Here is a 24,924-nt window from a genome sequence, read left to right as displayed (position 1 = left end):
CACCCAATTATACACTTCTCCTGATATCATGCCTGCCTTTTTAGATAACCCCAGTGATTGTCTTACCGCTGTCTCTAAAATCATGTCCTCCCTCTATCTGAAACTAAACCTGTCAAAAACTGAACTCCTTGTGTTTCCTCCCTCTACTAATGTACCTATGCCCGACATTGCCATTTCCGTGTGTGGTTCCACCTTTACTCCCCAGCAACATGCCTGCTGTCTTGGGGTCATACTTGATTCCGAGCTTTCATTCACCCCCATATCCGATCACTGGCTCACTCTTGTCATCTGCACCTCAAAAACATTTCTAGAATTCGACCCTTTCTTCCTTTCGACTTTGCAAAAACTGTAACTGTTTCTCTTATTCATTCACGTCTGGACTATTATAAGTCTCTACTAACTGGTCTTCCTCTTACCAAACTCGCCCCTCTCTAATCTGTCTTGAATGCTGCAGCCAGGATCATATTCCTCTCACTGAAATGTACCAATTTTTTCAATTATCAAATAAAGCATAACTTTTAATATTATATTCAGGAAAAAACGGAATCTTTTCGTAAAAACATTGGCCAAAATTGACTCACAAGACAAAACACAAAACACAACCTATTTTTGTCTGCAATTAGAGAGGGGAGGGGAAGAAAATTCACCCTATTGTTACACTGATATCTCCCTACCTACCTGCGGAGGTTGGCACCCTAGAACCTGCACAGTGGCGCCACCGCTCGTCGGTGGCTATCCCTCCCTCTCCCTAGAAAACCCTAATAAGATATTAGGGTGCAAGGGATCAAAAAAGTAAGGTACCATATGATCAATTCATATCTTGCCCCAATTCTGATATATCATATGGTACATGTACTATATCAGATAAGGCAGTTGCTGGGAGATTTTAGATTATTTCCATATCCATTCATATTTTATATTTTGAGTTGTACAAATATAGACTTGAGGGTCATTTTAACAAATTCAGAATGGCACCCCACCTTACAGTAATAAATACACCCTTTTTTTTCACAAGGGAACAGACAAAAAAGAAACCCCTTCAGTAAGGTTTATGAGGAGACAGGCAGAGAAAATGTAGCCCTGTCAATAAGGGACCAAATCCAATAGTATAATCATATTAGGTACATACCAAATAGTCCGTACTCCACAAAAAAGAGAGATCATATAGGCGTATATGGTATTGCACACGATCCCAACACACAAAAAAATTATTCAAGATGTGGCTTTAGGAACCAGCATTAAATCACATAGTATATGGCTCCAGTGCTCTTGTGCATCGTCATTAATTAACACATCAATATAGCACATTTCCAGCTACCAGTACCATAGTATTCAGTGTGCGTACACCTTATTGCACATTTCCATCAGTCCAGCCACTATTGCCATATCATTCAGTATGCGTACACTCAACGCGTTTCCCCGTCTTGCAGTTCATCAGGAGGACATACTGAGATTAAAAAAACTTATCTTATCGTGTCAGAGAGATGGCTATTAACAGCATGGGAATAATACCCATCCGAGTGAGTCGTGGAGTCAGTACCGGCCATGCTCAAACCTCACTTCTGCCCCTCCATTTGAGACTTCAAAAGGCATACACTTCTGGGAGATCTCGGGTACTACTTCCTATCATTTGGCATGCAAGTGCGTTTCACCTTGCGCATGCGCAGATCGTGTGTGCGTCTAGTTGCCAGATTCGCCGCTTCTATTAAACTTTTTTACCCAGTAGCTGCGTCTAATGTATTATTTGCATACCGCTGCAGAGAGTAGCTTTATTTTTACTAAGGATCAAATAAATATCAATTTCTGAATAATAGATTCATAGTTCATTACTTTATAAATAGCGACCCATATCAGGAGGGGAAATTAAAGGTAAGGTAATAACCCACTGATCTAAAAAAAAAAAAAATATCTCAAGGAGTCAATTCTTTTCTGATGCAATAATTAGATTTGGTTAAGGCCATAACTTATCCAGGTCAATGGGCCTCTATAGCGAGTCTTCCTCAAAGGTGCCAATCAAAGAACAAAAAAGTGGTCCAATAAAAAAGGGGGGTATTTCAGGGGTAATTTCATAAGAAACAACTGTATTGTAGCTGCTCATTGAGACCATTCGGATATATACTGTTCATACGATAGATCCACCTAGTTTTTTTTTGTACAATTAACCTATCCCAATCGCCTCCTCTTCTTGGTGGGGTAACCACCTCTATAACCCAAAAGTGGAAGCAATCAAGGGCTCCACTTTGCACATCTCTCACATGTCTAGAGATGGAGGTATCCTTAGCATTCCTGAAGTCCCCTATATGCTCCCCCACTCTCTTCCGAAATTCACATTTAGTTTTTCCAATATAACCAATCGGGTAGGTACATTGGAACAGGTAGACCACCCCAGTCGTTTTTCAGTTTGAAAAGTGTATACACTGATAGGTCCTTTTTGTACTTGTACTGGTAAAAGACCTAGTTCTTAAAAAATATTTGCAGAACTTACACTTTCCACATTTGAAAAATCCAGTTAAAGACTCCTGGGGGGGGGAGTGGGGGCGCCATTCTCGTATGTATGTTTAGGGTGCCAACCTCCACTGATAGGTAGGAGTCTTTAACAGGGTTTTGTCTGGTAGGGTTATTTAGAGTGCACGGTTGTGTGTTCTATGTGGTTATCTGGTTGTAGTTGTGGCTTGGTTTTAATTGGATTTAAATAAATTGTGATATTTTTATCTGTTATCATTTAGATTGAAGGTAATTTGGGTTGTCCAAAAACTGATGGAATCATAATTTATCTCATAGGTGAGTTTTAGCCCCAACTGATTGATATTTAATTCTTCCACAAATTTTGAGAAAGTATCCGGGCCGCCTGACCATAAAATAAGCACATCATCCAGATTTAGATCCCAGAATAATATCCTAGGGTTCCACCAGGAATTAACCTCCTCCCCAAAGATGACGGTATCCTCCCACCAGCCCGGGAACAAATTAGCATATGTGGAGGCACAGGGGCTCCCCATTGCTCAGCCCCTGAGCTGATGGAAGAACCTACCGCCAAAGGAGAAGAAATTGTATTTTAATATGCGTTCTATCAGATCAAGTACAAATTGATTATGTGCTATATATTGCAGTCCCCTGGATCTCAGGTAGTGTTCTACAGCCCGAAGTCCAATATCATGGGGAATATTACTATTTAAAGCCTCTACATCGATGGATGCCAAGTGTACACCCTCACCCACAGTGATATCTTCCAGCTTGAGAAGGAGGTCCGAGGTATCCCTCACTTATGAAGATCCCTATCTTCACCACAAATGGCCTCAGTATCTCATCCAAGTACCGGCCTGAATTCTGGGTAATAGAGTCGATTCCAGCCACAATAGGGCGGCCCATCAATAGGCCTTTATGCACCTTAGGTAGTGCGTAAAAAACAGCCAGGACTGGGAACCTAGGACACAAAGTCATATTCACTTTTGGATATCAGTTTTAAATCCAAAGTTTTCAATCATAAGCCCTTCAACTTCTGCAAAAATTCCTCAGTGGGATCTTCCCTTAAGATTTTATAAGTCTCCACATCTTTTAAGATCCTGTTACACATCTGCAAATATTTCTCGTGATTCATTATAACAAGATTAACCCCCTTATCCGAGGGTTTAAAGATAAACTCTTTATTACCCGCCAATTGATCAAGGGTCTCCCTCTCCATTATTGACATATTGGAATGCATCCTTACCAGATTGTCATTCATAAGCTTTAATTCATCCGTCACTAGCTTGGTGAAAATGTCAATGTTGTTATAATCCATACATGGGAGCATCTTGGTACTCTTAACCTTTATATCTGTAAAAGGGCCCAGTCCTGGCTGTCCTTCATTCTCCCTCATAAGTTCCGTCAGTACCCTAATACTTGGGAGATCCTCTTCCATAATCCCCAAAGAATCACATTCAGTACGGTCATGGGTTTTAAAAAAAAATTTCCATTTTAATTTTCGGGCAAATAAATTTATATCCTTTACCCAACTGAAATCGTCATAACGATTCGTTGGTACGAAAGATAGTCCTTTGGACAGGACAGACTTTTCCAATGGGGATAGTGTGTAGGAGGAAACATTGATAATTTTATTCTCATCTATTTGTTGGTAGTCATGGTTTCTGATCTTATCCCCATAGGGGCCATCCCTATTCCCTTCTCCTTCTCTAAAAAAGAGAGTGAGGATGACGATGATGGTGCAGAGGATCTTGCTGGGGATAAGTCCCTTCGATAACTGTTCCTGGTTGACATAATTTTTTCTCTCTTGTCTTTTCCCATTTTGGCCTATAGTTTTTTCTCTGAGCTCCACCACGTTCCCCTCTGCCCCCTTGGAATAGATTCAATGCCCGATCAGCATTTGATAGATCAATATCAGAGGATGAGTACTTTGATGATACCTTATACCTCTTGTATGGTGATATACACTGTGTTCCAAATTATTATGCAAATAATATTTCCTCATATTTTGTCTAAATTACCTATCTGAATTGCAGTCATTGTTATTTTCCAGTCATCTACTATTCTAGTATAATTGCAATGTTTTGGAACAAACTGCCTATGAAAACAATATCTTTTTAAAAAAAAATAAACACTCAAAATGCATGTTCCAAATTATTATGCACAGCAGAGTTTTCAACCTTTTTTTTTATTTTGAACAAACAAATGGTCATTTGTGAAGTTATAAGCATTATCAGCTTATTACAAAATGAAATGAAACAGTTTTCAAGTGAAAACTTTATTCTAGGTGATATTACATTTGCACATAGGACCCCTTGTTCGAAAGAAGCTTCTGAACTCTCTTGTCCATTGAATTTGACAGTTTTTGGATGGTTTCTGCTTCAATTGTTTTGCATGTGGACAGAATACCCTCCCAGAGCTGTTGCTTAGATGTGAACTGCCTCCCGCCATCATAGACACTCCTTTTGATGATGCTCCAGAGGTTCTCAATGGGGTTGAGGTCAGGGGAAGATGGTGGCCACACCATAAGTTTGTCCTCTTTTATGCCCATAGCAGCCAGAGATGCAGATGTGTTTTTTGCAGCATGAGACGGTGCATTATCATGCATGAAAATGATCTTGCTGCGGGAAGCACGGTTCTCCCTCTTGAACCATGGCAGGAAGTGTTGTTTTAGAAACTCCACATAGATTATGGAGTTCATCTTTACCCCTTCAGGGATCATAAAGGGGCTGACAATCTCTCTTCCCATGATTCCAGCCCAAAACATTACTCCACCTCCTCCTCGTTGGCACCTTAGCCGTGTTTTCATGGGGTGTCCATCAACCAGCCATCCTCCACTCCATCCATCTGGACCATCGAGCGTTGCACGGCACTCATCGGTGAACAAAACAGTTTGGAAGTCAGTCAGTCTTCATGTATCGTTTGGCCCACTGGAGCCTTTTCTGCTTGTGTGCAGTGGATAGAGGTGGTCTACAGGATGGCTTACGCACAGCTGCAAACCTCTGAAGGACCCTGCATCTTGTTGTTCTGGGGACGTTGGAGGCACCAGCAGCTTCAAAAACTTGTCTGCTGCTTTGACAAGGCATTTTTGCAGCTGTTCTTTTAACCTTACGCAATTGCCTGTTGGAAAGAGTCCTCAATTTTTCCTTATCAGTACGCACACGTGTGTGCTGGGAATCAGCTACATACTTCTTGATTGTGCGATGATCACGATAAAGTGTCTTGGCAATGTTGATTGTAGTCATGCCTTGACCTAAATACTCCACAATTTGTTGCTTCTCAGCAGCCGACACATCCTTTTTCTTTCCCATTTTGGCAAAAAATGTAGGCTGCTTAATAATGTGGAACAGCCTTCTTAAGTAGTCTTGCCTTTATTTGGACACACCTGCCAAACTAATTTGCACAGGTATCTGCAATTGCTTTCAGTGATATAAAGAGCCCTGAGGCCATGTGCACACGTTCAGTATTTTTCGCGGTTTTTTTAAAAACCTGATAAAAACGCGAAAAAAACGCTAACATATGCCTCCTATTATTTACAGTGTATTCCGCATTTTTTGTGCAAATGTTGCATTTTTTTCCGTGAAAAAATCACATCGCGGAAAAAAAAGCAACATGTTCATTAAAAATGCGGAATTGCGGGGATTCCGCACACCTAGGAGTGCATTGATCTGCTTACTTCCCGCACGGGGCTGTGCACACCATGCGGGAAGTAAGCAGATTATGTGCGGTTGGTACCCAGGGTGGAGGAGAGGAGACTCTCCTCCACGGACTGGGCACCATATAATTGGTAAAAAAAAAAAGAATTAAAATAAAAAATAGTCATATACTCACCTTCGATGGCCTCCGGAGTCTTCCCGCCTCTCCGGTGCATGCTGCCGCTTCGGTTCCTATAACTGGTGTGCGGTGAAGGACCTGCGATGACGTCGCGGTCTTGTGATTGGTTGCGAGACCGGTCATGTGACCGCTCATGTGACTGCGACGTCATGGAAGGTCCTGCACACACACAGCATCTATAGGAACGGACGCCGCTGAGGAGATCCGCTGTCTGCAGGTGAGTATAACCATTTTTTAAATTTTTTTTTATTATTTTTAAACATTCTATCTTTTACTATAGATGCTGCATAGGCAGCATCTATAGTAAAAAGTTGGTCACACTTGTCAAACACTATGTTTGGCAAGTGTGACCAACCTGTCAGTTTTCCCAGCGATGCTACAGATCGCTTGGAAAACTTTAGCATTCTGCAAGCTAATTTCGCTTGCAAAATGCTAAAAAAACGCGAAAAAAACGGGGAAAAAAACGCAAAAAAAAATGCGGATTTCTTGCAGAAAATTTCCGGTTTTCTTCAGGAAATTTCTGCAAGAAATCCTGACGTGTGCACATACCCTGACACACATCACCATCAATGAGTTTAAATGACAAACAAAAAATTTCTAACCTTATCACTCCTAAACTCTTTGTGCATAATAATTTGGAACAAAGTGTAATAGGATCATATTCCTCCCCAATTGTTACATGATGCCTCTACCTTGTGCCAGTCATTACACTAGTTACCCATCCACTCCAGAATCCAGTACAAACTTATTACACTTATCCACATAGCACTCCATGGCTCAACACCACCCTACATCTCCTCCCTGGTCTCAGTCTACCACCCTACCCGCGCTCTCCGTTCTGCTATTGACCTGAGGTTAGCATCGTCAATAATCAGAACCTCCCTCTCCCATCACAAGACTTCACATAATGTGCCAATTCTATGGAATGCACTACCCAGGTTAATACAATTAATCTCCAATAAACACAGTTTTAAGCTTGGCCTAAAAACGTATTTCTTCACACTGGCCTACCGCTTCAACGCATTAACCTAACTATCCCTGTGTGGCCCATTCAAAATTTTTACCATAATAAGGTTCCTTGCATCATGTTCTCACATATTTTATGCAGTTGATAGCCCTCTGTGTCTGTACTGTTACATACTTAGGCTGATAACCGGTTCACGCAGCTTTACATGAACACCTGATTCTTACACTATGGCTGGTCCGAACAACTAAAGCAATTGTTACCATCCACCTCTCGTGTCTCCCTTTTCCTCATAGATTGTAAGCTTGCGAGCAGGGCCCTCACTCCTCTTGATATCTGTTTTGATCTATTGTATGTGCTTGTTGCTATGCTGTAATGTCTATTGTGTGTACAAGTCTCTCTAAAATGTAAAGTGCTGCGGAAGATGTCGGCGCTATAGTAATAAAATTATTATTACCTCTTAATTAATGGTGTGGCAGCCTCTGTGTCCTTTCAGAAAAGGTGTGTATATACTGACAGCCCATGTGACACTTAGATTGCACACATGGGGACTTCCTTTCACTCAGCATGTGACTTGTGAAGGTAATTGCTTCCACGAGAAAATTTTAAGGGCTTCATAGCAAAAGGGGTGAATATATATGTACATTCTAATTTGTAGTTACCGTATTTGATCCCAAAAATTATAATTTTTTATTTTTTTCACTTCACTTCACTTCACTTCACTTCACTTCACTTCACTTCACCACCTTAGATTATTTAGTTCTGATATATCACACAGAAATCAGATTACAAAAATATTTAACCAGAGATTGTAATGTAACAAAATAGGTAAAAAGCGAAGGGGGGGAGGGGGTGAACACTTTTGCAAGCCACTGTAGTAAATGTCACAAATTGATTTAAATACAGGACCCCACATCTCTGAGCCAATTATATATATAATTATTATAATCAATTTTGTCTATCACTTCATGAGTATATCGCAACCAGAAGCATCCAGCCTATAAGCTATTCTTCGAGGTACAATGGCATGCAAAAGTTTGGGCACCTCTGGTCAAAATTACGGTTATTGTGAACAGTTAAGCAAGATGAAGATGCAATGATCTCCAAAAGGAATAAAGTTAAAGATGGCACACTTCCTTTGCATTTCAGGCAAAAAAATATATATTGTCATTTATTTTCATTTACAAAATTACAAAAAGGGAAATCATCTGATATGTATGCTCAGGTAACTTTAGCGTAGGTTTCAGACCTTAATTAGCCTGTTAGGGCTATTGCTTGGTCACTATCACTGTTAAGAAAGGCCAGGTGATGCAAAATTTCCCAGTTTTATAAAAACCTAGCCTCCTCTAGCCTTAAGCAAAAAACAGCAGCAATGGGTTCTTCTAAGCAGCTGCCTAAAGGTACCGTTACACTAAACGACTTACCAACGATCACGACCAGCGATACGACCTGGCCGTGATCGTTGGTAAGTCGTTGTGTGGTCGCTGGGGAGCTGTCACACAGACAGCTCTCTCCAGTGACCAACGATCAGGGGAACGACTTCGGCATCGTTGAAACTGTCTTCAACGATGCCGAAGTCCCCCTGCAGCACCCGGGTAACCAGGGTAAACATCGGGTTACTAAGTGCAGGGCTGCGCTTAGTAACCCGATATTTACCCTGGTTACCATTGTAAAAGTAAAAAAAAGAAACACTACATACTCACATTCTGATGTCTGTCACGTCCCCCGGCGTCCACAGGGTTAAAACTGCTTTCGTCAGGAGCGCTGGTAATGCACGCGCTGCTGCCGAGAGCTTCCCTGCACTGAATGTGTCAGCGCTGGCAGTAACAGCGTTGACGTCACCGCTGTGCTCTGCTTTACGGCCGGCGCTGACACAGTCAACCCTGTGGACGCCGGGGGATGTGACAGACATCAGAATGTGAGTATGTAGTGTTTTTTTTTTAACTTTTACAATGGTAACCAGGGTAAATATCGGGTTACTAAGCGCGGCCCTGCACTTAGTAACCCGATATTTACCCTGGTTACAAGTGAACACATCGCTGGATCGGCGTCACACACGCCGATCCAGCGATGACAGCGGGTGATCAGCGACCAAAAAAAGGTCCTGATCATTCCCATCGACCAACGATCTCCCAGCAGGGGCCTGATCGTTGGTCGCTGTCACACATAACGAGATCGTTAGCGGGATCGTTGCTTACGTCACCAAAAGCGTGACGTTGCAACGATATCGTTAACGATATCGTTATGTGTGACTCAGCCTTAACACTCTGAAAATGGGAATGGTGGAGGCCCACAAAGCTTAGAAGGGTATAAGAAGATAGCAAACCATTTTCAAGTTGCCCTTTCCTCTGTTTAAAATGTAATTAAGAAATGGCAGTTAATAGGAACAGTGGAGGTCAAGATAAGGCCTGGAAGACCAAGCAAAATTTCAGTGAGAGCTGCTGGTAGGATTGCTAGAGCGGCAAGTCAGAACCCCCGCTTGACTGTAAAAGACCTTCAGAAAGATTTAGTAGACTCTGGAGTTGCGGTACATTGTTCTACTCTTCAGAGACTCCTGCACAAATATGGCCTTCATAGAAGAGTCATCAGAAGAAAACCTCTCCTGCGTCCTCACTATAGCATTCAGTGTCAGAAGTATGCGAAAGAACATCTAAACAAGTCTGATGCATATTGGAAACAAGTCCTGTGGACAGATGAGGTTAAAATAGAACTCTTTGGCAACAATGATGAAAGGTATGTGTGGAGAAAGGTCACAGATTTTCAGGAAAAGAACATCTCGCCAACCATTAAGCATGGGGGTGGATCAATCATGCTTTGGGATTGTGTTGTAGCCATTGGCACCACGGGGAACATTTCACAGTTTGAGGGAAGAATGGATTCAATTAAATTTCAACAAATTCTTGATGTAAATATAACCCCATTTGTAAAAAAGCTGAAGCTGAAAAGAGGATGGCTTCTACAAATGGATAATGTGTAACATCACTGCTGGCATCCATGCATGGCTTTCCATTATCCACCGTGCAGGGGCACTGACTTACTCACCACTTCAGGCTGTGCAGTGAGTTTCATGTCATCTGCTTGCTGTGTGCATACTTTCTGACTGCATGTTTAGAGTGATCTGATTCTTAAAGAAACAGTTTGCATATTTCTAATGTGTCCTCAGTCTATTGCTGAAAGTCACTGGGTACTGAAAGCATCTCCTCCTGTTGGGAGGTGCCGGAACAACATTCTTTTTCAGTGTGTGTGCAACTACTGAGCTGCCCGGTCCTTTCCTGTTCCTGGCACTCTGGGGGCTGAATACCCAGGCCTGAACCCAGAACTTGTACCTTTGTCTGTCGTTGTCTGAATTAGGACCTATTCCTGAACCTATTTGTATCTAAGTCTTGATCTTTCCCTCAAACCTGCAGTGTTTAAACCTGTACCTATCCGTAAAACCTGCAGTGTCTGAACCTGTTCTTTCTCTAAAACCTGCAGTGTCTGAACCTGTTCCTATCCCTAAAACCTGCAGCGTCTAAACCTGTTCCTATCCCTAAAACTTGCAGTATGTGAACCTGTTCCTATCCCTTAAACCCGCAGTGTCTGAACTGTTCCTATCCCTAAAACTTGCAGTGTCTGAACCTGTTCCTATCCCTAAAACCTGCAGTGTCTAAAGCTGTTCCTATCCCTAATACCTGCAGTATCAGAACCTATTTCTATCCCTAAAACCTACTTGTCTGAAACTGTACCTATCCCTGTAACTTGCAATGTCTGAACGAGTGCCTATCTCTTATCTGTTGTCGCTCTCCAACATTAGTGTTAAGCAAGTGCACTTGCTACTTCATTGTAAGGACCCTGTGTGAACTGAATGCGTCCTCCTGTATTAACCTTACCCTGTCTAATCCTTGTGAACAGAGTCCTGTCCTGCCTGTCCGCATTTGCAGTTCCCTGCCTGTCTGTGGTTCCCTGTTTGTCCACATCTGCGGTTCCTTTTCTGTCTGCACTTGCAGTTCAGTTCCCCCTTGCCAGAAGCCCAGTTCTCCCAGAAACCGCTCCTGTCTGTCCTGTCTGAACTTTGTCCTACACCTGCCTGCCAGTATAGCAGTCATGTTCGCCAGCACTGTCATATTCATTGAGGGCTTAGCTACTGTTTGACTGAGTTCAGTCTTGGTGTAGCACGTGATCATGCCTCCCCGGGCTCTCCTCGGATCGCAGAAACATCAGTTGCCGTGCATCCAGGGTCAGTCTTGGGCAAGCACGTAGTCATTCCCCTCAAGGCTCTCCTTAGTCCGTGACAGTGGGACCACGATCCACACTCGCGCCCCCCAGTCTGGGCACGAGAGTAACATAATGATCCTAAACACAAGTCAAAATCCACAATAGACTACCTCAAAAGGAGCAAGCTGAAGGTTTTAGAATGACCCTCACATTCTCCTGATCTGAACATCATTGAAAATCTGTGGCTAGACCTTAAAGTAGCAATGCAGGCAAGATGAACCAGGAATCTCACAGAACTGGAAGAATTTTCCAAGGAAGAATTGATGACAAACCCTCAAACAGGAATTGAAAGACTCTTGTCTGGCTACAAAAAGCATTTACAAGCCGTGATGCTTGAAACAGGGTATGCTGCTAGGCACTAACCATGCAGGGTGCCCAAACTTTTGCATCCATTCATTTTCCTTTTTAAAATGTAAAAGATGAAAATATACGCCCCACTTTTCAGTTTTTGATTTTCCACAAAAAGTTAAACTAACCAATAAATTTTGTTCAACTTCACAGTTGTGTTCCACTTGTTGTTGATTCTTCACCAAAAATTTACATTTGGTATCTCTGTTTGAAGCATGATATGTGGAAAAAGGTTGAAAAGTTCCAGGGAGCCGAATACTTTCCCAAGGCACTGTATAAATTTTTTTGCCCAGAATAGAAAGGAGGATGGGAATCCGTGTGTTATTCCTGTGCATATGTTGTGCTTCCCTCTCACAGTTTTTCACCAAAAAGTGAAAGGTATGTGATGTCTAATTGTATCGCAGTGGCCTGCCTAGCTTATCCCTTGCGTAAAGACCACATGTGTACTATTAGGAGGCACACATGAGAAGGAAAAATTGAAGAACTAGATATTAATTGCTACCAGCCCATGAAATGTAAGGAAGGTATGTTAAAGCTTATGTTTTAATTCTGTCGATGTATCCCAAGCTTACTGGTAAAAGTGTGGACCTAACCTTTCCGAATGATCTCAAACAGTGTATTGAGAAATGGAAAAAGGGGGCTTATTACTAAAAAGTTCATATGAATTTTTTATAGTTCCCAAAAATGTGTGCTAAATCTTAAATTTAAAAAAATGAATAAAAAAAATTTGTATCTCTCCTGTTCTCATTCTATATATGATAAGTAACCTAACTTTATTTCCTAATTACTATTTAAAGGGGTTTTCTCCTTTCACCTGCTTCCATACCTGAGCATGAAGATGTTGAAAATAACAAGCACAATACTTGCCCTCCCCTGCTCCAGAGATGGTTCTCCTCTGTTGCTCCTCGTGATTGTTAACAGGCTGCAGCGGTGACATCATGACTACAGCCCACATGAATATTGCCACCAATTGCTGGGATCTTTGGCCATCCTCAGAGCAGCTGAGCCCAATCTGTGAGTATTACTGATTGTTCCTTTGATTCCAACTTGTTGGACCTGGTTGGCCAATACCCTGTCTAAAAAGTAATCTGTCACCGGAATTTTGCTACTAAGGGCACAGTCAAGCAACCGTACAAAAACAACCATATAAATGAGATCGAAATCGGACTGCAATGTACAGACTGGTTGTCGGCTCCCTACACCTGACCATGACAGGTTCCTGTATTTCTATGCAGTTGTCATGCTCGGTTTGGGAGAGCCGTCGGCCAGTCCTTGATTTGTGGTCCAATCTCAGTCCGGTTTATATGGCCATCCCATCCTGGATTTGGGTCTACACCCTGCAGCCCCCAGCATCTGAATTTCTCACAGTACCACCGTGCCTCTGACATCTCCTCCTGCCAGGGTAGTAATAAATTGGTAAATAGGCGTGGATTGGAGTGTGGCCAGGGGCGTGGCCAAAATTTTCCACTTTCTGTTCTTCAAAAGATGGAAGGTATGTTGTATATATGACCTATAAATTTACTGTCAGTTTGACTAGTGTGTTTGTTGACTGTATGCACTATGCATGAACCACATTTACAAGCAACTACAGGAATAATTCACATTACCACAAACAACCGTGATGACAAGAGTGGCAACATATAAACCATGGAAGTTTCTAGATTGTTTTCTCCAGGAATAGGGGGTGAGTGAAAGAGTTTGGATAGTTATACTGTCTCTTTATTTTTATATATAATTTTTTGAATGGAAGGTTGGTCTTTTTTCTTGTGGAGCGCCTTTGTTTTACATTGATGGATATGGAATAACAATTTGGAACACACTGCAATTCACTTGGGATTCTCTATGTGGCCAAAAGTATGTGGCCCCTCTATCAGTATTTGGTCAGTATTTTCCCTCAGTATTTGTAAGCCAAAACCAGGAGTGGATCAAAAATACAGAATTGGGGCACTTGTTTCTATTATACTTTTCCTCAGAGTGTTCCTCATCTGGTTTTGGTTTACAAATACCAAGGAAAAATACTGACCCAATACTGATAGTGGGGCCGTAGCCTTATTTTGGAGCTGTGGTGACATTTAGAGCAGGGTCCCAGGAAGAGGTCGCTGCATGCCAAAAACGCATGCCTGCAATGCAACTCATGATATTTAGGGCTCGCTCACACCACCTTATTAATCGGATGAGTACTATCCAATTTTTTTTATCAATGAAATGTAATGGGGCAGTGCTGATCAACTTTTTTTTCTCATAATGATTCGGCATTAGAAAAAAAATTTCAGCATGCTGGGATTTGACACGTAACTCAGACGAAACTCGCCCATTCTAGTCCATGGGTGCGTAGAAAACATCAGGCTGCACTTGAATGACTTCATTATTACTTACTGCACGGTTGTATGAAAACCGTGTCCACTACATAGCAACTGATACATGGAATCATGCAGTAACTCGGAGACATTTTTGGCATGGATTTTTCTGTTTTCATAAAGCCTTGTCCAAAAACCACAGACAAGACACAAGTTTTTTTTTATATTTTTGTGTATGCAGTGCCTTCTTCTCTGCTTATATTCATTGAGTAGTCAAATTTGGAGTGGTTTTTCAAGCAAAAATGCCTCAAGAATTTACATGTTACTTTTGTTTACACATGGAAAAATATAACACCATGTGCATTAGAGGCACATTTCACTATTAAACCCATTAGGAAGCTTATTTAAACAGTATTTGAAGTGTTTTTGATGTGGACTTTGCAGAAGATGTGCTCCAAAATCCACGTAAAAAAACTCCATGAAAATATACTCTAAGGATATGTTCACACTGACGTTTTTTACATGCTTTTTGTTGTTGTGGATTCTGTGTAAAAATACACATTTAAAACATGCTTCAAATCTGATTGCAACAAACTTCCTGTATATTTTAAAAGAAAAAGTGTCTGTAGTGCACATACCACAATTTTTTTTTATCTTGCATTTTTAATGCATGTTAAAAAAACATCATGTCAATTCTTCGTTACATGTAAATTGAGGCAAAGCTGATCTTTTTCACGCGGTTTTTGGCAAAGATTTTGCAGAAAAACACTCCAAAAATCAAACCACATTGATATTTCCTATTTTAGAATTAAAAATGCATCAGAAACAACTGTAAAATCTACGTCATAGCAGCGCTAATAAGACATGTTCCTATAAAACCACATTTCTTTCTAGTAGGCATGGATTTTTCAGCCAGAAAAGTCCATGTAAAATAAACCTCTTTGTAGACATACCCTAACCCTAACTAGAAATTGGAAGGCTGTTACAGGCCCAACTCTGTTGTTTTAACACATATTTTAAACCATTACTATTGGAGGTTTTGGCCTGATGACAATAAGGGTTAATACAATTTCAATATATTAAATTCATGAATATTTTTAACTTGATGTGATGGATACACAGAAATCACTAAGAACTACTCAATAACAATGGCGAGAAATACTTTGTCTTACCTGACTTCAGACCTATGGAGTAGAAGGCTAGCCCTTTATTGTCTGCATTTAGAATCCCGTCAAGTTAGAAGAAAAGGGAAAAACAAAAGATTATAGTTAATAATAATTAGTATCTACAGTCAGTTTTAAAAAACTTATGTAATATTAATCTGTTCTAAACACAGATATTTTGACACAAATGAATGCTTACATAATTTGGGACAAGTAAGAGACACACTGCCTGACCTAAAGGCCCCCTTAACACATCAGGTAAAAGCCATCAGATTGTCTAATCATCTAAAGAAAATGAGATCCTCACAACTGTCCCTCAGCAGTGTGGGGAAACGAGGAATGGGAGGTTGGAATATAATCGCTTGGTCTTTTTGTTTGGAGGATAGATAAGCCACTACCATGTTTTGTCTGGAGGGTGAGTACATCGCATTCCTCAGGGAATAACATGTAGGCAAAAATGGAGCACGTTAAATACCTCAGGTATTTCTACACTTATATGGGTATTTAACATGTGCTAATTTTGCCTGGACAAAAGAAAAAATCCAGCTCACCATAGTTGTAGTCCCTGGAGGCTCGGAGCACGGAAACGCTGTGTCAAGGCGTAAGAAATGCAAAATAGAGAAGAAATCCAGCTCAACGAGGTAGTGAAAAGCAAAGTCTTGGTACTTTATTCACTTCATATAAAAAATAGAGGATAAAACAACAGCACAATATGATTAAAAACACTATCTACGCGTTTCTGGTGACATAGCACCCTTAGTCATGACTAAGGGTGCTATGTCACCAGAAACGCGTAGATAGTGTTTTTAATCATATTGTGCTGTTGTTTTATCCTCTATTTTTGATATGAAGTGAATAAAGTACCAAGACTTTGCTTTTCACTACCTCGTTGAGCTGGATTTCTTCTCTATTTTGCTAATTTTGCCTACATGTTAACCCCTGAGGAAGTCGGTCTACCCAGTGATAGGCATGGGGACTCACTTCTCCCTATGATTTGATAAGATCAAAACTTTATATCTGAGGATTTTCTTAATTTTTTTTGGTTCCTCGCAGTCTTGATGTTACATTGTTCTATTCACCGTGCATTAGTGGTTCTCGCTATTTGATACATAATTTTCCGTTAGGCAGCATTATGACTTATATTTTTGTTATTATTGAAATACCACTTATTTAATCAATTCATGCATTTTTCATTAGATTGTTGTTTTTTCATTGATATTTTGTGTAATTATTTGATTTTGTGCAGTTATTCTCCTTTCTTACTCCGTTTTGATTTTAATAAAGGTTTGTGGTTCTTGATTTACTATGTATTGATGGTCTCTGAGGCCGGTTTCACGCGGCCTGATATTTCCGGTACTGGTAAACACGGTTCTGGATATATCCGTGTCCGTGTGATACATCCGTGTGGCACACGTGTGGCAACTGTGTGCCGCATCAGGACCACATGGACAGCCATCGGGAAGCAGCACTACAGTAAGTGCTGTTCCCCTGCTTGTGGTGCTGAAGCCGGATGTCATCCATTCTCCCCTGCTCGACGGGCAGCAGCGCGAGCAGAGGAGAATGAATGAAAGGAAAACCTGACATGTGGTCCCCCCTATATTTTACAACCAACCCAGCAAAACTCACAGGTGCGGACTGCTATTCTCCAGCTGGTAAGGGGCCATGGATATTGGCCCCCAGCCTTAAAAAGCAGCCGCCCGCAGCTGCCCAGAAAAGGCACATCTGACTGTACGCCGGACAGGTATGGGTATATTGTTGGTTTATTATGTTGACATTTTTTCCAGGAGATCGAGGGCTTCGCTTGGAATGGCAGAGTAATAAAGATGAAAAAAATGTGTATATTGTTTTATTTCATTAAAAGACTTTTTTCTTACTGTGTGGTGTGCTTGATTAACCCTTTAACTACTCTAGGATTAGTAATGGGTAGGTGTTTTATTGACACCTCTCCATTACTAAGTTGGCTTAATGTCACCTTACAATAGGAAGGTGACATTAACCCCTCATTACCCCAACTTGCCAATGCTACAGGGCAAGTGGGAAGAACCGGGCAAAGCTCCAGAATTCTATTAGATGCGCCTTTTCTGGGCATCTGCGGGCTGCTTTTTAAGGCTGGGGGGGGGGGCCATATTCATGGCCCCTTACCAGCCTGAGAATAACAGTCCGCACCTGTGAGTTTTGCAGGGTTGTTTGTAAAATATAGGGGGACCCCACATCTGTTTTTTCTTTCATTCATTGTCCCCTGCTCGCGCTGCTGCCGGCACAGCAGGGGACAATGGATGAAAGCCAGAATCAGCACCACACAGGGGAACTGCGGCTTACAGTAGTGCTGCTTCCCCCGCGGCCATCCGTACGCATGCGTAGTGCCCGCTAGGGCCGTGGGGCACTTGGTACCAAGTCCAACACAGTTCTTAAAGGGGAAGGTCACAGTAGCAGTGACCTGGTCCGTGGCCCTGGGCATCCATGTGAAATGATGAAGTAAAGGGGAAAAATAGTTTATAATGGAATTGGGAAATCGTTCGTGATGCCACCCGTGGTGTTCGGCAATGAGATGGTGGCTAACGCTGCAGTCAGGTCCTCTGGGGCGATGGTGGCGCAGCAAAGATGGTGCAGCTCCCCACTGGTAGAGCTAGCCCCAGGGCAATTGCAGGGTTAAGTGTTAAGTTGGCGGTTGTGGTTATGCCAGGCAGGTGACGCAGCAATGACTCAAAGGACACAGCGAGGTGCAGTTTACACTTTTACTTACAATTCTCCAGTCCACAAACACCAGCCGGCTGCTGTGTTCTCTGGGTCAGTGGCCCAGCAAACTCCCAGGTAAATTGGGGTGCACCTTTCCTGGACTCCTTCCTTATGCCTTTCTCTGGCCGTCTCACTACTGTACACTGGCTTCCACTTCTCCTGCCCAGCATCTCACCCACAGTGTCCCAAGCCAGCAGTCACGAACCTGGTCTGGCTACGTCCTCTGAGTCCCCTGGATTCTATCCGGCTGCCTTTTTGGCGAGTTATAGGTGGATGTGGCTGTGACTCCTTCAGTCATTACAGCCTACGGTTTCTTAGCTGAACTTGAAGCTTTCCACTAAGTTGGGGCCGGTCCCCTGACTGCGACCTGGTCCTTCCACCTGGCAATGGTCAGCATGGACGCGGGTCTCACGGGTGGCTTCTGCACGTCCCGTACCCCAAGGACCCCTTCTGTCCTACCGCGAGCTTCTCTCTGTCTCTCCCTCACACTTCTCTCTTCAGGATGTCAGGAGCTGCAGACCCGGTCTGCTCAGATCCACTTCTCATAGACTCCCTTCTGACTGACTCCCCTCTAATCAGCTCCTCTCCTACTCTACCTACCCCACCCACTCCCATCACCCATTCCTATCCAGCCTGGATTGAGGCCTTCCTACCTAAGGGTACACCCAGGTGCCCCGACTGAACTGGTTTGTGTTGGATGTGAGTGTTAGAGTCCTGGATAGTGCCCCCTCCTTACGTGAGAGTGGGATACCAGACCTCTGGATGAGGTGCAGTACCTCTGGGGTGACTGGACCCCAGGGGTGCCACACACGGAGGACAATGTACGTTTGGCAGGCCGTGTGTCTGAGTAAAAATGGACATGTCTGCGTGTTTTGCACAGGGACACACGGTCCATCAAAACACGCTGACACATGTATAGACCCATTAATTTGAATGGGTCTACGTGTGTCAGTGTCTCCAGTACGTGAGAAAACTGTCACTACATGTACCGGAGGCACTGATGTGTGAAACCGGCCTTACTGTGTGTATTTCATCATTTGGTATTGGTATACCCGTTTCCCATTTTTTTCGTGCCATAGTTCTGGTTATCCATCAGGGAATTGAGGTAGCTTTGTTCTGGACTATCATTGTGCAGTTCTTTCACTGTTTTGGATTTTTACTCATTTTTAATTTGCTTTTTTTCTTAGTTTTTTTATATAAGTAAATGCAGATAATAGCAATGAGAGCAGGAGTGGCTGATGGGAGTATTCATCAGCCAGCTCCTGCGCTGTAAATAAATAATTTAAAAAAATTGTATTTTTGATAACTCACAAAACTCACAGATGGGAGCTGCAACCCTCAGCTGTCAGCTTCAGCAAGGCTGGTTATCAAGAAGTGGGCTCTTCCCACTTGCCCTGTAGCTGTGCAAAGAGGGGTTCATATTTGTGGTGTTGATGTCACCTTTATAACCTCAATGACATCACTGCCGACCCTCGCAGCAGTTCAGTCATCAGTGGTTCTCAGCCTGGATGGTTGCATCTTGGCACTGTCCAGGTTGAAAAATGTTTATCTCCCAGACATGGATTATGGAGTGGGACAGAACGACGGAGAGGTGAGGGATATTGTCATTTTTTATCTTTGTTTTCTTACAGGAGACAATGGATTCAGTGGAATTAGGCCATTGGTGAGTATAACTGTGTTTCTTATTTTTAAATAAAAAAGTAAAAGTTTTTTGTGTTTTATTTCAAATAAAAGACTTTATTCTGGGTATAATAGAAAATATAGAGGGTGCTCACTGTAGTAGGTGCTCTGGAGAAATAATACCATGTATGTCTACAAATAACTCAGGCGCACTAAGAGTTATTCTGGGTGTGTCTTAATTTACCATACAACTATAGGATTAGTAACGGATAGGTGTCTTATAGACGCCTCTCCATTACTAATCCATGGGCTTGATGTCACCGACAATACAAAGGTGACATCAATTCCACAAATATGAACCCTACTTGCCACCGCTACAGGGCAAGTGGGAAGAGCAAGGGAAAGTGCCAGAATTGGCGCATCTAATAGATGTGCCTTTTCTGGGTGGCTGCAGGCTGATATTTTTAGGCTGGGTGAGTGGGCCAATATCCATGGCCCCTTACCAGCCTGAGAATACCAGCCCCCAGCTGTCTGCTTTACAAAGGCCGGTTGTCAAAATCATTCCTGTACAATGACAAGTGAAGAATAGCAGGAGAATCAATGAGCTCAGTGCCTCTTCCTGTCTACAACAGTCGATCCACTGATCTCAGGGACTGACTGCAATGGTGTCTACATTACATCACTGCTGCAGTTAAAGCACAGAGACCAGAGCATCACAAACTTTGGGATCCACTTTGCTGAAAACAGAAAGCCTCTTTAAGTTATTTTTGGAGGGTTTGTAATCAGTATGTTATATTTCTTTCCATACAGTGTACTGTATATCAGTAAGATAAACTATACTAAAGTTTATATTCAGACTTGAGGCTTCAAGTTCAAAGGTTTCTGCTCCTAGAAAAAGTTATTGCTCTTCCTTTAAAATTGCACATGTGCAGCTCTGTAATCATCTTGCTGTAATTTTTTTTAAGCTTTTTTTATAGATTTTTTCATTTACTTCAATCGTTCTTGGCATCTGTAAAAAGCACATGCTTTCCTCTGCCATTGCTCAGATTACAGTCCAAACTTGGCAGACATTCAACACCTTTTCTATTCCTGCTCCTTCCATTCCAGCTTTTAGACATTTTTAGCTTATTATACAGCAAATTGTTAAGTGTATAAAGCCATTTATTTTTAATGCTATAGAAAGGTTATTTGTGAGAAATTATTAAATTATCCACTATCATCATATATAATAGCTATACTGTATATCATATATAATAATAATAATAATAATAATAATAATAATAATAATAATAACACAAAGGCATGGCATTTGGAAAAAGAAACTTTGATAATTTCAATAAAAAGTGAGTATTTTCAGAAAATACAGGTAATTCACTGTGTAATAATAGGTTATACAATTTTCCCAAATACCTATTATATAAATGATCTCTTTCAAGATTTGGGCTTGTTCTCATTCAATAGGAACCTTTATTGTTTTTATGTGCTCCATCTGAAAATTTCACAAAACCATGGCAATTTACATTAACCTTATGTGGATTCGCCACACTGTTCTTGGACACACAGCGCAATACCACCCTTTAGGCCGGGGACACACTTGCGAGTTCAATGCGAGAAACTCACGCGTGTTGGGATGGACGGTGATGCGGCCCAGCCCATAGATGCCCCCAAGCCGACCGACCTCAGAAGGCGAGGGGCGCGCATCCCCCAGAGCCTTTATACCGCAAAGGGGGACCCGGGCCTACACGAACTAGGGGAGGGCAGAGACCGGGGTTCTGTGGCAGCTGAGCATGTGGACAAGGAAAGAGACACGTAGGACTTGATTACACCGCACAACTTCAGGTATAGAGAAAGTAAAGTTTACTAAAGTAAAGACACACAGTACATAAACCAAACATGACTATGCCAGGCTCCCGATTCCACACCTCCAGAAGGGTACCACCCAGTGGACCCCAAGGCACCAACAGATCACCGAGGCACACATAGGCGGGACATCAGGACACAGGCAGGACATCAGGGTACACGAGGTTATCAGGAAGCAGGCAAGACGTCAGGGTACAGACAGAACATCAGGACATCTAGACACAGGAAGGACATCAGGATACAGGCAGGGCATCAGGACATCAGGAATACCGGATAGACATCTGGGACACTGGCGTGGCAGCCCAGGGCATCAGTTACATCAGGACATAGGACACAGGACATCAGGGTACACAAGGTCATCAGGATGTAGGCAGGACATCAGGGTACAGACAGGACATCAGGACATCTGGACCCAGGGTTACCGGCAGACATCAGACAGGAGTCGTTTGGTTCTGGATATCTGACACAACCTACAGGCACCACCAGTCATCAGGCTCCAAGCTATAGGCAGCGGTCATCAGGTTCCAGTCTGCGGTCGTCAGGCTCCGGGCATCGGACGTAGGAAGGAACTCAAGCGGGATGGTGCTAGAAATGCAGGACTACTGGACCTGCCAGGAGCTAGAACCACATGGTATCCAAAGCACAGAGTAGATGATCAGCAGAAACACTGGTTACAAGAGATTCAAAGTCACTGGGTGTGAGGCTGCAGATGCATAGTTCAAACAGGTTCAGGTACAGGACAGGTACAGGATCAAGGATTCGGGCCTGAACATACTGCCTCAGGACAGGCGCCAGAACAGGACAAAACAGGAATCTAGGTACCAAAACATAGACAGGAGAGGTGCAGGAACACAAACACACATAGCAAAGTTCAGGAGCATTGTGAGTAGCTCATGCCCCGCCCATAGGGCAGGGGAACTTTATATAGGAGCTGCCCCTCAGCAATTGGCTGGGGACAGCATTTCAAGTACACACCCTAACCCTGATAAAAGCAGGGGAGGTGTGGCCGTGCACGCCCTAAGCACAAACAGAAACCATTACAGCACAATCAGTGCAGGAACTGAGGCTCAGGGCACCAGGCTGCGACTGCACGCACTGACACACGTGGAAAGTCATGCACCAGCTGCAAATAACCCCACAACCCACGGACAGCTTCCACAGCGGCAACCAGGGACCGCACATGCGGATGATCATGCAGCAGGGCAAAGACCTAAACACCCTTGTACAGCTGCGCAGCAGAGCAGGGAACTGAGATGGCTCCATACAGGTAACAGCCAATAGTATCCCAGCTCAAATTAGGGGGAAAGGAGCAAAGGGTTTAAGCAAAGACATGCATTGTCACGCCGAAAGCCAGATACAGACAGAACGGCGTAACATTTTTACAGTGCCTTGAGAAAGTATTCGGCTCCCTGGAACTTTTCAACCTTTTCCCACATATCATGCTTCAAACATAAAGATACCAAATGTAAATTTTTGGTGAAGAATCAACAACAAGTGGAACACAATTGTGAAGTTGAACGAAATTTATTGGTTATTTTAAACTTTTGTGGAAATTCAAAAACTGAAAAGTGGGGGTGCAATATTATTCGGCCCCTTTACTTTGAGTGCAGCAAACTCACTCCAGAAGTTCATTGTGGATCTCTGAATGATCCAATGTTGTCCTGAATGCCTAATGATGATAAATATAATCCACCTGTGTGTAATCAAGTCTCCGTATAAATGCACCTGCTCTGTGATAGTCTCAAGGTTCTGTTTGAAGCACAGAGAGCATCATGAAGACCAAGGAACAAAACAGGCAGGTCCGTGATACTGTTGTGGAGAAGTTTAAAGCCGGATTTGGATACAAAATGATTTCCAAAACTTTAAACGTCCCAAGGAGCACTGTGCAAGTGATCACATTGAAATGGAAGGAGTATCATACCACTGCAAATCTACCAAGACCCGGCCATCCCTCTAAACTTTCATCTCAAACAAGGAGAAGACTGATCAGAGATGCAGCCAAGAGGCCCATGATCACTCTGGATGAACTGCAGAGATCTACAGCTGAGGTGGGACAGTCTGTCCATAGGACAACAATCAGTCGTACACTGCACAAATCTGGCCTTTATGGAAGAGTGGCAAGAAGAAAGCCATTTCTCAAAGATATCCATAAAAAGTGTCATTTAAAGTTTGCAACAATCCACCTGGGAGACACACCAAACATGTGGAAGAAGGTGCTCTGGTCAGATGAAACCAAAATCAAACTGGCAACGATATGTTTGGCGTAAAGGCAACACAGCTCATCACCCTGAACACACCATCCACACTGTCAAACATGGTGGTGGCAGCATCATGGTTTGGGCCTGCTTTTCTTCCGCAGGGACAGGAAAGATGGTTAAAATTGATGGGAAGATGGATGGAGCCAAATACAAGACCATTCTTGAAGAAAACCTGTTGGAGTCTGCAAAAGACCTGAGACTGGGACAGAGATTTGTCTTCCAACATGACAATGATCCCAAACATAAAACAAAATCTACAATGGAATGGTTCACAAATAAATGTATCCAGGTGTTAGAATGGCCAAGTCAAAGTCCAGACCTCAATCCAATTGAGAATCTGTGGAAAGAGCTGAAAACTGCTGTTCACAAACGATCTCCATCAAACCTCACTGAGCTCGAGCTGTTTGCCAAGGAAGAATGGGCAAGAATTTCAGTCTCTCGATGTACAAAACTGATAGAGACATACCCCAAGAGACTTGCAGCTGTAATTGCAGCAAAAGGTGGCGCAACAAAGTATTAAGTTAAAGGGGCTGAATAATATTGCATGCCCCACTTTTCAGTTTTTGAATTTCAACAAAAATTTAAAATAACCAATAAATTTCGTTCAACTTCACGATTGTGTTCCACTTGTTGATTCTTCACCAAAAATTTACATTTGGTAACTTTATGTTTTAAACATGATATGTGGGAAAAGGTTGAAAAGTTTCAGGGAGCCGAATACTTTCGCAAGGCACTGTATATTTATTAGGTGGAGAAAATGTCTATAGTTGTTGGGGGCACAGTGGTGGATTATAATATATTAATTTATATTTGGAATGGTGGATTGCATAATAAGTAATTATGTATTAATGGTGGGTGCATGGATTGTCTGTATTCAGCTGTGTAGTGTAGAAGAAAGGAAAAAAGTGGGGAATGTGCTCTGGAAGTGGTGCTCTAATATGTGTAAATGTGTGTTATTTTATGCAGAGGCGAGTGCTGGCTGGAAGAAGTAATGGCAGTCTATGCTGCATGAAAAAGAAAAGCAAAGATGAAGGACTTCATCTAGAGATGTCACTGGTGAGTCAGTGTATTACCTGTACAATGACACTATATACAGAGCTCCTGTGTATAATGTCATCGGTGATCAC

At 42.5% G+C, this 24,924-nt stretch overlaps 1 protein-coding gene across 1 annotated transcript in view; it reads right to left on the bottom strand.

The window, feature by feature from the left end:
• TMPRSS9 (transmembrane serine protease 9) overlaps positions 1 to 24,924 on the bottom strand; it is a 346,177-nt gene that overhangs the window by 108,020 nt on the left and 213,233 nt on the right. Inside the window, exon 6 of the mRNA XM_077272649.1 lies at positions 15,333 to 15,374. Within this exon, the coding sequence (XP_077128764.1) occupies positions 15,333 to 15,374 (42 nt within the window). The remainder of the gene's footprint in view (positions 1 to 15,332; positions 15,375 to 24,924) is intronic.

This window comes from Ranitomeya variabilis, chromosome 1 (assembly GCF_051348905.1).
Source record: "Ranitomeya variabilis isolate aRanVar5 chromosome 1, aRanVar5.hap1, whole genome shotgun sequence".
NCBI classification, from domain to species: domain Eukaryota; kingdom Metazoa; phylum Chordata; class Amphibia; order Anura; family Dendrobatidae; genus Ranitomeya; species Ranitomeya variabilis.
Note: the sequence above shows the minus strand (reverse complement) of the source record. Positions and strands in the feature narration are given on the sequence as shown.